Source organism: Anabrus simplex, chromosome 2 (genome assembly GCF_040414725.1).
Source record: "Anabrus simplex isolate iqAnaSimp1 chromosome 2, ASM4041472v1, whole genome shotgun sequence".
In the NCBI taxonomy this organism is placed as follows: domain Eukaryota; kingdom Metazoa; phylum Arthropoda; class Insecta; order Orthoptera; family Tettigoniidae; genus Anabrus; species Anabrus simplex.
In genome coordinates, this window is record NC_090266.1 from 940,658,632 (window position 1) to 940,672,090 (window position 13,459).

Here is a 13,459-nt window from a genome sequence, read left to right on the forward strand (position 1 = left end):
TTCTTCCAACTTCCCCTACCTTCCCTTACCATCTTACACCCCACTCCCTGTGACCCTTCATAACCAGCTCACTTCTTCTTCCTCCACATCTCCCCCTTCCATGAATATGTATTTTTACTTGATCGCTTGCCAAGAAGCCACCCAACCCACACTCAAGTCTTCATTTTGAGGAGGAAACTTGGGTTGTGGAGTATCGGCTCGGCAAGCGAGTGAGTCAGTACCCCTCGACCAACCACCCAGTCCTGCACACCGACTCTACTCTTCACCATGGACCCTTGTGACTCTACTGAATCTGACTTGCAGAAACTGGAGGAGAAGGCACAGAAGGCACAGGAGGCATTCGAACGTGAAGAGAAAGCCCGCAAGGAACTTGAAGTCCTCAACTCTAAGCTACTGGCAGAGAAGCAGGAATTGCTGGGAAAGCTGGAAGGCGAGAAGGGCTCCTTGTCTGAATTCCAGGAGAAGAGTAACAAGCTGGCAGCACAGAAAGCCGATCTCGAATCTCAGTTGCATGTAAGTACAATTTATTTAAACTTATTGCTACAGTTTCACATATGACTATTTACAAGAAGTGAGGGAAGCTATTTGTTTCTAGATTGTCACTAATTACTTAGAAGATCGCTTCTTACTACGAGGGTGTTTCTTAATACACTAGAACTTTTCGGATTTCAGGAAAAGGTGATATAAAGCGAAGTTCATAGTAGAATTCCAAAAGTGAATTAGAAATATCTTAATGAATTGTAGATTTCTAAATTACAGGCGACATAAAATTATTTGTCGATGAGTATGTGTCAGTATTTCAAGGCTTTCTCGGGCTAGCATCAAAGCATAGAGAAGCAACGGAAAACAACGCTAGAAATACAGGGCTATTTGATTAAAATATTGAAATACACTTAATATCATTTTCTTACTCCAGCACATAATTGGATTAAAGCACTCAGTTAGGGACAAGGATTGTAGAATGTTACTTGACAGGAGATATTCAATAACTTATTTCACAATCATTTAAATATCACATCTGAAATAAAATTAATAGTTATTCTACTACACTAGGTAATTATATTGATAATGAAGTGTATAACAAATATTTATGCCTAAACTGACTACTAGAGAAAAATCACCAACTCTTTTGCAATTTAATTGAAACTGCTGTGGAAATTGGAAGTGAACTAAACCAAAGCAGTTCGAAGGGGACTTACCTGTTGAATATTGAGGAGTTTAGTGGAGCTCAAAACATTGTGCTACTGCTGAATTTGACTTTCGGTGCATTTGATGGAAAGGAAATGCTGAGTGCAAATCTTGTTTTCTATAAAAACGAACTGCTGTATGCTTCAAGTCTACATTTTTGTGGACGAGGACATACTAAGTTATTGTGTTGTATTGTATGAGAAATTATTTCTGATTCGTATGTAAAATGGTATTGCAACATTTCAGATTTTACTTCCGAGTCCAAGAGATAAAGTTTTAGGTTGTATGAGTCCTCTTTAAAGTAAGCAGTTCCCTATAAAGCTAACAATAATAAATTCAGTAGAGTGCTGAGGGATGGTAACTGTTTATTATCAGTTCCTTTTTTCATCTGCTTTGGGAGGAAGTTTATAAGATGAGAAGCCGTTGGTGAATACATTATTCCTGTGAAAATGTAAAATATTTTATAAACATAGCAATAACTGACTTTGGAGAAACCGCCGTTATTTTCATAGCAGCGAGCTCGTGGGTATTGTATATTTATCTAACATTTCAAGACTCTTCAGGTATATTGTTTCACGGAAAGACAAACATTACGTTTTTAGTTTCTGCAAACACATACACATTGGACATGAGTTTATATATACGTGTAAAAACCTCGTAAATAGTCGCATCATTCGGGTGAACATTTTTGGTTGTGAAACTGGAGCCCGGTGAGAATGTGTAGGTAGTATGCTGGCTCCAGCCCAGGGCATCGCGGCTATTTCTGGACGCACCTGACTCATCGGGCCAGCAGATCTCAGTCACCCAACACCAGCTGCAATTACATTAATTCATCTGAGACATTTTCCAGTGGATAAGTAGTTTGGTGATATTCAGTGCATAATCAGTCTTCAACCCAGTGTTAGAAACGGTACATGTTCAGCCATGAATACTATTATCCTACAGAAATACTTACCTGGATTATTATGGATTATTAAGAATTTTTGAACCGCACAACAAATTCAGAAGGAACATTAGGCATAGATTGTTTCTCACTCTCATTCAGTGAAGTAGTGTTCCCCCAATCAGCTGACAGTTCCTATATGTCATTTGCATATACAACACTTCGTACATGTAGCACAACAAACAAATTCTGAGTCTTCATTTCTTGGAAAATAAAATTACATGCTGCGCTGTATTATACTAAACGATAACTATTGATTCTACAAACATCCACAATGGTAATGATTATTTCTTTCTGGAGACATGCCAAGTGGTAATCGGCAAGAGAGCCCTCATTGGATTATTGGCCGTGGGCCTCTTCTAAATCAGCGCTTATCTCCCATTAGTTGTAATAGCTACGATACCGAGTTTAAGAGTCGTGCTTTAAAATATGGGATGTCATATGTGTCATACTCAGTGAAACAGCCATCTGATAGATTCCAACAAACAAAGAAAAATTAGTCTGCTCCTTTCCGGGAAACATGCAGCATTTGTAGCACTATTTAAGGCGATTCTTCATGTAGAGTATAAAGACAATTATAAGGATAAATACCAGCGATTGCGATGTCAAAAGTATTAAATAGCATACCTTATGCCAAATTAAAGTTTGAGAGCGAACTGCGTGACATTTCCGAGTCCCAAAATTTTGATCTAAACTAACTGGTGAGAGACTGGTGAAACGTGTTCTACGTAAATGCTGCTTAATAAAATCCAGTAACACATAAGTATTATTTAAAAAATCAGAATGATTGTAAAGCATTTGGATAGGCAAGCATACCTTGACTACTGAAATTGTAGTCAGTAAATTGACTGGCAGATTTTATTCGTCTGTGAAGTTATTAACAGTTTCCTTTGGATTTTATTTGATGTTTCTAAATAAACAGCGGAAGACGTGAATCACTGGGCGTGTAACAACAACTCGAAACTTGCTCTGCTATTGGCCAGCAGCCTCGCCCTCCAGCACCACCGAACGTGATTCATAAAACTCTTAGAACTTGCATTCCTTACCGACTTCGCCATCAAAACGCAGACTGCGACCGAAATAGCTGACCGTCTCCTTGGCTGCAAGCCAGAAAGAGCATAAAACACTTTCTCACAACCCCTTAAAATATGACGGACAATGGGGAATTGTTCAAATATACCTAGGATGGGCACTAGAACAAAGCTTTTAATATTGCCAGATCCGATAATTATCTGGATGCAGATTACAGCTGGTCTTGGCTGACACTGCACGATGAAATACACGACCCATTTCCTTGTTCACAAAGAAGAGTGTCGTGACGGAACTTCAAAAGACTTGGTTCAATAAACGTTGTTGTACCTTTGTTGTGCTTACTATTATTCATGATTAAAATAATTGAGCACAACAGAACACTCCATTGTTTGCAAAGAATTTAGAACTGTTCTCCCTATTCTTTCGTGAATTCTACTAATGTAGAATATCTCTTCACTCAGAATTTATAACTGTTCCACCTATTCATTTGTGATTTCTGCTAATATAAAATATGTCTTCGCTCAGAACATACATGGATCCTCGAATGAAATGCGGATGTTTTATAAAATGATAACAGGCAATCATATGCATATTACTAAGAAAATGTGTTAGGCTGCGAAGCCACGTTTGCTCTTATATTATTTCGTTTCCTCCAACAACGATAAGCCTTTATGGGAACGAATTCAGTAATAATACTAGATATGTTAGATATTTTGTTAATTGCTTGCATAAAACCTGACAGAGAGTACTTACTGGTTGCAGCACCACAATATTATGTGATGATCCAAATAAAAGGGTTTTTATCAGGTAGTAGAAATATTCAGATATTTTGATTCTCGCCATAATTAAAACAAACTACGAACCGAATATTTCACATGGGATGTTTCTATCTACTACAGGACACTCAGGAAAGGCTACAGCAAGAGGAAGATGCCCGCAATCAGCTCTTCCAGGGCAAAAAGAAGCTTGAACAGGAGATCGCTGGTCTGAAGAAGGACATTGAGGATCTCGAGCTCGCTGTCCAGAAGGTAAAGACTTTAAAACTTAATATTGCTTATACCAGGCTTTAGTATTTTAGCGGAAATCTAACTGACGGTGTATATTCTCGCAGTCGGAGCAGGACAAGGCTACCAAGGATCACCAAATCCGCAACCTCAACGATGAAATCGCCCATCAGGATGAGCTCATCAACAAGCTCAACAAGGAAAAGAAGAACCAGGGAGAGACAAACCAGAAGACAGCTGAGGAACTCCAGGCTGCAGAAGACAAGGTCAATCACTTGAACAAGGTGAAGGCCAAGTTGGAGCAGACTTTGGATGAACTCGAGGACTCTCTGGAACGTGAAAAGAAGTTGCGGTAAGTAGACTTTTGGAAATGATCTTGAATTTCCATTATTTTAAATTAATCTTTTGTACACTAGCTGATCAGGCAAACATTGACTTAAGTTTTGATTTTAAGTGTTTTGCTAGTCAAGTTTAATTTTCTTCCATATCACATATGGAACTTGGAAAATAAAAATATTGTAATATTATATTTTAGCGGTGATGTGGAGAAGGCCAAGCGAAAGGTTGAGGGTGACCTGAAGCTGACTCAGGAAGCCGTGTCCGACTTGGAACGCAACAAGAAGGAGCTCGAGCAGACCATCCAGCGCAAGGACAAGGAAATCTCCTCACTGGCTGCCAAGTTGGAAGACGAACAGTCCCTGGTTTCCAAGCTGCAGAAGCAGATCAAGGAACTGCAGTCCCGCATCGAGGAGCTTGAGGAAGAAGTTGAAGCCGAACGTCAAGCTCGCGCAAAGGTACGTTGCAGTTTATCTAACATCAGGTTGACTTTTGTAAACAAGTCAATTTGTATGGTTTGCTTTGGACCACATACGTTTCTCTTCAGTGACGGCATTCACTCTCTTTTCCAACAGGCTGAAAAGCAGCGCGCTGACCTGGCTCGCGAACTCGAAGAGCTGGGTGAGCGCCTGGAAGAGGCTGGTGGTGCCACATCTGCTCAGATTGAACTGAACAAGAAGCGTGAGGCTGAGCTCTCCAAGTTGCGCCGCGACCTGGAAGAGGCTAACATCCAGCATGAAGGAACTCTGGCCAACTTGCGCAAGAAGCACAACGATGCTGTGGCTGAAATGGGTGAACAGATCGACCAGCTCAACAAGCTGAAGGCCAAGTACGTACTTTTCTTCAACAAGTCTCATGAATATCCCTCAATAATACGAATCAAATATTCTTTTTCAGTATTTTTTGCAAAACATCAGTAATATAATTCATCTTAAACTTTTCAGAAGAAAAATGTGTACATTTGTTTTAAATGCCAGGATAGTATGTTTTAGTGATATTACATAGAATTGTTGGATAGAATTTTGCCCCCTCTCAACGTAAATAAATACTTACTTGTATGATATCTGAATGTTTTAACACATTCAGCGCGCCAACACTTCTGCGCTGATTTAAGCAAGTCCCTACAGATATTACCAAAAATTAGTAGAAAAGTTACGTATTTCTCTTTTTCACTTCAGATTCGATAGTTTCCTTATAGTCCAATAATGTCCCTATTTGTGTATAAATAGTTCACTATGCAACATTGTTACTAAAATAACGTCCGATTTTCATTCTTAATTGACCTGAACAATATCCAGTAACCTGCAATGAATTCTTAGGTTATCAGCATTGCAGATATTTCACATTACTGTCATATTGTGTGTCATTGAATTATGCATTAATTTTAAGGGTGATAATATGATTATTGTACTCTAATTGCTCTTCAAGAGTAGGAAGTGCCATTCGACCACGAGGATATTTGACTATAGCTGATCACTCCTGGTCGAATGGCTCTGCATAAATGTACGAGGAACAGGTGAAAACACTTTTACTCCCACAGGGCTGAACATGACCGCTCTTCTGCCATTAACGAGCTCAACAACACGCGCGGTGCCATTGACTCTCTGGCTCGCGACAAGGTAAACTCAATGGCAGCATGCCCACTGAGAGATGTGACCCTGTCAAGACCCCACTTAGTACTTGATCAACATCCTCCGCTCTTAAGTTTGAAATGTTTACCAATATGATGTAGCTTCGGATGCTTACACAAAAATTGAATCCAGCTTCAGAGATGAGGATGTTAGATCGGACAAGAGATTCCTATGTGCCCATGTGTTTGTGTGTGTCCACCTAAACCATATCAATACACACTGTTTTATCCCTGCAGAGCCGAAAAGGACAAAGCTCAGTTTGCTGCCGAGTTAAACGACTTGCGCGCCGGAGTGGACCATTTGTCCAACGAGAAGGTATTTTATGTGGCCAAACATCTCGCTCATAACGTATGGTGGCACTTTTCCAGTACAGAAGTTTTATGTAGACTTAACATTTGTTGCAATTCTCAAAAGCATTCACCAGCTAAATGCATCACTTCTAGAAAAAAAATTGTTCTTTGAAGACTAGAAATAATCTTCAGTAATTGGCTTTTTAAATAACTTTCACGACACGCTTGCTCTCATGAATACTCTTTCAAATCAACTGAACGACAATACCAAGGAAAAGGTCACCATAGCTTTTAGGACCATGGACTACTACTTTCTGATTAACCTCTCTTGGTCCACTACATGAGCACAAAAATACTGAATCTGAAATATTGGAATTGATCATTTACATCGCATCGTGTTCCAAATCAGTAAGTGAGAACTCATTTATTTGGTGAGCTTCCGTTATTAACTAGTAGATTTCAATGTACACTTTTCGGATTCAGTATCTGTGCAAAGCTAAAAATATGTAATTTTATATCATGGCCATAATTGCGTTTCTAATTGCTATTAAAATATAACGTTCCTGTTGCCGCATTGCAAGCTCTCTTCACTCGCCAACGATAATATTACTCAACTACTGCTGTCAATAATATCTGTCGCCATAGAATATACAGCGAATTTCGAAGCGTATAACAGTTAATTAAAATAACCGAAGGCTTCTTCACTAATGATAGCAATTACTCAAATTCGCACTCGATGCGTATTGTAGAAAATTAAACTAGTACTCCTACAATTTAACTTAATTATGTTCTAACCAATAAGTGTTGATGTAAATAACTTCATGTCTTGAACTATGTAGTCTCCATAGATAACAAACGCCCCTAACATTAATCATAATCCACCAGACGGTGATTTATGATTACACATATTAATTGTCCTTAACAATAATAACCTTACAAAAGGATATGTGATTATTTATGTGAGAAACAACAGAAATTTTAGATATATTAAATTTAAAGTTTGGAAACTATTTAAATTAAAATTTCAGTTGCAAAGCTGCGCTAGAACTTTTATTCAATTTTCTGTCATTTTGTTAAATATAATTAAGATATTAAAATGTTATTTCAAATAACAGATAAATTAAAAGGAATTATAATGGATGCTTGTTGTATAAAGGGGCCTAACATCTAGGTCATCGGCCCCTGACATATATTCAATCGAATACGATTAAATTCATTCTATTCATAATAAAAATACCTTGGATGAAAAATTAGAAATTATTGACGCTAAAATCAACTTCTCCAGGCCGCAGCAGAGAAGGTTGCCAAGCAGCTGCAGCACCAGCTCAACGAGGTACAGGGCAAGCTTGATGAGTCTAACCGCACTCTTAACGACTTTGATTCCGCCAAGAAGAAGCTGTCCATTGAGAACTCCGACCTTCTCCGCCAGTTGGAAGAAGCCGAGTCACAGGTATCTCAGCTTAGCAAGCTGAAGATCTCTCTGACAACACAGCTCGAGGACACCAAGCGCTTGGCTGACGAGGAATCCAGGGTAAGTTTTCTTTATGTTACTGAATCTTACTGTTCAAGATAATACCAAGAATGTCTTACTAGATATCTTGGGTTATATGGATAACATGTGGTGTACAAATATTATTTCTAATTCTTCTAGGAACGTGCTACCCTTCTGGGCAAGTTCCGTAACCTGGAGCACGACCTGGACAACGTCCGCGAGCAGTTGGAAGAAGAGGCTGAAGCTAAGGCTGACATTCAGAGACAGCTTTCTAAGGCTAACGCAGAAGCTCAACTCTGGCGCTCTAAGTACGAGTCTGAAGGTGTGGCTCGTGCTGAAGAACTGGAGGAAGCTAAGTAAGTAACGTTATCCCTCACTCTTCTCTATATCATGAACTAAGCAAAATTAAATAAAAATTACTAAGAACTTCTCGTATTGCTGTCTAAATAATCCCCTCCAATCTGCAGGAGGAAGCTGCAGGCCAGGCTCGCCGAGGCTGAGGAGACCATCGAGTCTCTGAACCAGAAGGTGGTTGCCTTGGAGAAGACCAAGCAGAGGCTGTCTACTGAGGTGGAGGATCTTCAACTGGAAGTCGACCGTGCCACTGCCATTGCCAACGCTGCTGAGAAGAAGCAGAAGGCTTTCGACAAGATCATTGGCGAATGGAAGCTCAAGGTTGACGATCTTGCTGCTGAGCTTGATGCCAGCCAGAAGGAGTGCCGTAACTACTCTACTGAGCTGTTCCGTCTCAAGGGAGCTTACGAAGAAGGCCAGGAACAACTGGAGGCCGTGCGCCGTGAGAACAAGAACCTTGCCGATGAAGTCAAGGATCTGCTTGATCAAATCGGTGAGGGTGGCCGCAACATCCATGAAATCGAAAAGGCCAGGAAGCGCTTGGAGGCTGAGAAGGATGAACTTCAGGCTGCTCTTGAGGAAGCCGAAGCTGCTCTGGAACAGGAGGAGAACAAGGTGCTGCGCTCCCAGCTGGAACTGTCTCAGGTCCGACAGGAGATCGATCGCCGCATCCAGGAGAAGGAAGAGGAGTTCGAGAACACAAGGTAATATCACGTCCCAGTGAAATGTCAGTTATTACTTGTTAAGTCCTAGAATATTTATAATTACATAGTCTGTCGAAACAATTTTACAAACCGTAATCAGTGTACATATCAAAGAGATTAATTTACTATGGAACACGAATAAATGTTTTCATCCTGAGTTTTCCCAAAACGGGAAATGTATCCTTCTTAAGAATGTTCTTTATTTTCTCATTACAGGAAGAATCACCAGCGCGCATTGGACTCAATGCAAGCCAGTCTCGAAGCCGAAGCAAAGGGTAAGGCTGAGGCACTGCGCATGAAGAAGAAGCTGGAGGCTGACATCAATGAGTTGGAGATTGCTCTGGACCATGCAAACAAGGTGAGTGTTTATTTTATTATTCATGAACTGTGGCTATTAAACTCACTTTCCATTGGTTTTAGATGTCCAAGCTAGACAAAAACATAAATTTTTGATCAATTAGACCTCTTGTACAATAAATTTGTATATTATGAAGTAACTAAATAGAGTTTCAAATTTTATAGGCCAACGCCGAAGCACAGAAGAACATCAAGCGCTACCAGCAGCAGCTTAAGGACATCCAGACCGCCCTGGAGGAAGAACAGCGTGCCCGTGATGATGCTCGCGAACTTTTGGGCATTTCTGAGCGCCGTGCCAATGCTCTCCAGAACGAACTGGAGGAGTCTCGCACTCTCCTGGAACAAGCCGACCGTGGCCGCCGCCAGGCTGAACAAGAGTTGGGAGATGCTCATGAGCAACTCAACGAGCTGTCCGCACAGAATACTTCCATTTCCGCTGCCAAGAGGAAACTCGAGTCTGAACTTCAGACGTTGCATGTAAATAGACACTTATTGACTAGCTACAAAATGTTTAGTATTTGCATGCCAAGTGAATAATGAGAAAAACACATTTCAGTAAGATAAATACTAACTTTATAACTGAAATCCTATTACAGTCTGACCTGGATGAGCTGCTGAACGAGGCCAAGAACTCTGAGGAGAAGGCGAAGAAGGCCATGGTTGATGCTGCGCGATTGGCTGACGAGCTGCGCGCCGAACAGGACCATGCTCAGACACAGGAGAAGCTGCGCAAGGCTCTCGAAACACAGATCAAGGAACTCCAGGTACAGTGCTCACTTATTACTATTTGGATACTGTAGAGTAGCTCTAAGGAAAGGAAACTGGAAATGGACAGCAGATTTATAATTCCTAGTATCAGGGAAAAGCTATAACTTATAACGACTGAACAATTTAATTTACAGGTCCGTCTGGATGAAGCTGAGGCTAACGCACTCAAGGGTGGCAAGAAGGCCATTCAGAAGCTCGAACAACGTGTGCGTGAGTTGGAGAACGAACTTGATGGTGAACAGAGGCGACATGCTGATGCCCAGAAGAACCTGCGCAAGTCTGAGAGGCGTATCAAGGAACTGAGCTTCCAGGCTGAGGAGGACCGCAAGAACCACGAGCGTATGCAAGACCTTGTTGACAAGCTGCAGCAGAAGATCAAGACGTACAAGAGGCAGATTGAGGAGGCTGTAAGTGAACGAAATAAATATAGACTATTATATGAGATCGAAAATTCTTTTATGAAGCACGTTCGAAATAAAAGTTTATTACACTGAATATTATTATAATAGAATGTATTATATTATTTCAGGAGGAGATCGCCGCACTGAATCTTGCTAAATTCCGCAAGGCCCAACAGGAGTTGGAAGAAGCTGAGGAAAGGGCAGATCTTGCTGAACAAGCCATTGCCAAGTACCGCGCGAAGGGACGACAGGGATCTGCGGCACGAGGACTTAGCCCAGCGGTAAGTTGATTCCTTACACTATGAAATTATTAATTACATTTTTAAATTCAATTACATGAGTGACTGCACCTCAGATCCTACTGTAGTTTTGGATGCAGAATTACACATAAATGAGAACAATCAAGAGCTGATAGGAAAATACCCCCTTGGAAGTGGCGAATATGTTACATTGTTGATATAACTGTAGTGAAACTAGTTTGTGATACACTACAGTTTCCTGACGTCCGTGAAATAGGATATCAGTCATTGTACAGGTTCTCTTCTTGGGCTTATGCTAAAAACAGAGTTGGCTAAGTCCTTTATGTTTGTATTGCAGCCCCAGTCCAAGGGTCGCAAGGTTGCAGCGGAGTAAACGTGCTAACTCTCGTAAGTCGCTACTCGTGACCCTGGTGTGTACCCACCCCTTACCTTAGCATGGATGTGTCGAAGGCAAAACGTACCATACCATCACTGTGGTCGAACTGGACAGCAAACATTAAACAGATTAAGTTCACTCCCAGGTCGACTACCACGAAGGCATTTATATGCTGCCATTTCGACTACTACTCATTCCATCCCAATATTTTATCTTTTGAATATCCTCGTGGACCTGGCGCCTTGGATATATTCTATATGGTAGTGTATAATTTGATAATCAGTAATCTGAGATATTCATGTCTAGAATTTGCACAACCAATAGAACATCTCTGAGCCAAGGCTATGAACCTCATTTCGACCTTCCTATCCCAGCCAACATGTATCATTACTGATTGACGCATGACAGTGAGGTTAGATTGAGTTCCTTAGACTTAGCAGCGTGGCTTTTTCCATTTACGGTGCTCAAAGTTCAACTTTAAACAGGCTTATTGCACAATTTGATAAGCACAGTGCCTGTTTCTGAAATCACCCTATATTCCTGCTTGCCTTATGAGTGTGGACTATAAATTCAGAATTCAAAGGAGCACATCGTTCCAACTTTATGTGAATTGTGTTTTTCCCAATATCAGTTTCATGGACTTACTTCATTACCCTTCTTTGCTAAAGTATCAAGAACATACCAACGATTTCCCGATACCTGTGTGATACTCCGAATGTATTCTCTACAGGCAGCATTACCAGCATGTTAAAAAATGCATTTATGTCATATAGTAATGAGATAGACGATCAGTGTTGTCAAAGGAACCCAGATCAAGGCTCTTGCCTCTAATGTAATGTGATATAAATTACTGGAATATACGGCCAATACTGACCGTCTACCTCAAAGTTTCCTTACCTATAGAACAAGCTGCTCACATCTACGATTTTCTTGTTTACAGCCCCACAGACAGATGCAAAGGCCAACTTTATTAGACGGCGCTTTCCCCAGAGGCATCGACATGCATCCAGAGGGAGATTTTTAGATGAAAACCACAACTCGCCGTCATAAAATCAAATAGCCTTTTGCGCCAAGCAATATATTTAAATGCTTATGTTAAATATTTTAATTATTTTATAATAATTTATTGTCGATAAATGTATTTATGAATATTCCGATAAAGTTTACATTCAAATGTCCTTTTGTGTCACGTGATTTTAAATAGTGGTGCTTGAGCCAGAGACATGCTTTTAGAACACATACTTGAGACACGTCTAGAAAACAGCCCTATACTTCGTTCGACAGCAAGTGTCTGGCTCCAAAACCACATTATCTTCAGCGAGACACTTTGTGTACGTGACTTCTTTAAGGAACCAATAAAGAAGTGCATATCGCTATCGTAAGATATATGTTTGTTTGGCATTTTAATGTCACTGCTAAATTTTAACATCCAATCCACATCCTTCTTTAAATGACTCTTAATATTAGATTCTAAGAGTATTTTAAGTACGGGATTTTTTCTTTGAAATCCTGAGTGAATGAATGATGTACTAGAGCCTGATAGGTTCTTGAAATTGTGTATACAAGTTTTCAATTTGATTATATATAAGAAATGAAATTAACAGTCAAAAACGTACCTAAGATTTTATTTCATGGAAAGAAGTACCGGCACTCGTAGTATGAACCAGCACCTACACCAAAATCGAGAGTCAGCCATCAGTGCTGAGTGATAAGTACTTAAATATCATCCAAACGCCTCCTGGAAATAATGAACTTTTCTCTCCTTATAATCAGTCTAAATCTTTTGAAATATTGGCCAGATACTTATTTCTTCCCATGAGATAATAGAAACTATACACCTGCAGCCACTACACCAATGGTGTGATAGGGAGAGTGAACAGTAGGATGGGAGTACCTACAAGTCAGTGTACAATGGCAGGAGAATATCATTACAGTTAATATAGTATTCATTTCAAACAATTTAGTTTGGATAGTTTAAAAACCGGGCGAGTTGGCCGTGCGGTCAGGGGCACGCGCCTGGTAGCTTGCATCCGGGAGATAGTGGGTTCGAATTCCACTGTCGGCAACCCTGAAGATGGTTTTCCGTGGTTTCCCATTTTCACACCAGGCAAATACTGGGGACGTACCTTCATTAAGACCACGGCCACTTCCTTCCAACTCCTAAGCCTTTCCTATCCCGTCGTCGCCATAAGACTTATATGTGTCGGTGCGACCTAAAGCAACTAGCAAAAAAAAGTTTATTTAAAATAATGTTATGGTTTTTAAGTCCCACTAAAGGCTGGGTTGTATGTGAACCTACTAAAGGCTCAAGTTAGTTTACACG

General features: G+C 40.4%; 1 protein-coding gene across 32 annotated transcripts in view; it reads left to right on the top strand.

The window, feature by feature from the left end:
- Positions 1–12,522, top strand: part of Mhc (myosin heavy chain) — a 39,579-nt gene extending 27,057 nt beyond the window's left edge. For 24 of the 32 annotated variants that reach the window (XM_067141731.2, XM_067141734.2, XM_067141733.2 and 21 more), the window contains exons 22-36: positions 304–513; positions 4,063–4,191; positions 4,275–4,519; positions 4,703–4,961; positions 5,079–5,332; positions 6,371–6,449; positions 7,710–7,955; positions 8,076–8,272; positions 8,384–8,974; positions 9,191–9,332; positions 9,497–9,808; positions 9,928–10,095; positions 10,234–10,506; positions 10,629–10,781; positions 12,077–12,522. In XM_067141731.2, the coding sequence (XP_066997832.1) occupies positions 304–513; positions 4,063–4,191; positions 4,275–4,519; positions 4,703–4,961; positions 5,079–5,332; positions 6,371–6,449; positions 7,710–7,955; positions 8,076–8,272; positions 8,384–8,974; positions 9,191–9,332; positions 9,497–9,808; positions 9,928–10,095; positions 10,234–10,506; positions 10,629–10,781; positions 12,077–12,160 (3,342 nt within the window). In that variant the 3' untranslated portion in view covers positions 12,161–12,522. Of the gene's footprint in view, positions 1–303; positions 514–4,062; positions 4,192–4,274; positions 4,520–4,702; positions 4,962–5,078; positions 5,333–6,043; positions 6,123–6,370; positions 6,450–7,709; positions 7,956–8,075; positions 8,273–8,383; positions 8,975–9,190; positions 9,333–9,496; positions 9,809–9,927; positions 10,096–10,233; positions 10,507–10,628; positions 10,791–11,097; positions 11,148–12,076 lie in introns of those variants that run through there. The other 8 variants (XM_067141738.2, XM_067141736.2, XM_067141739.2 and 5 more) reach the window with 3 other exon arrangements.
- The last annotated feature ends 937 nt before the right edge of the window (positions 12,523–13,459 follow it).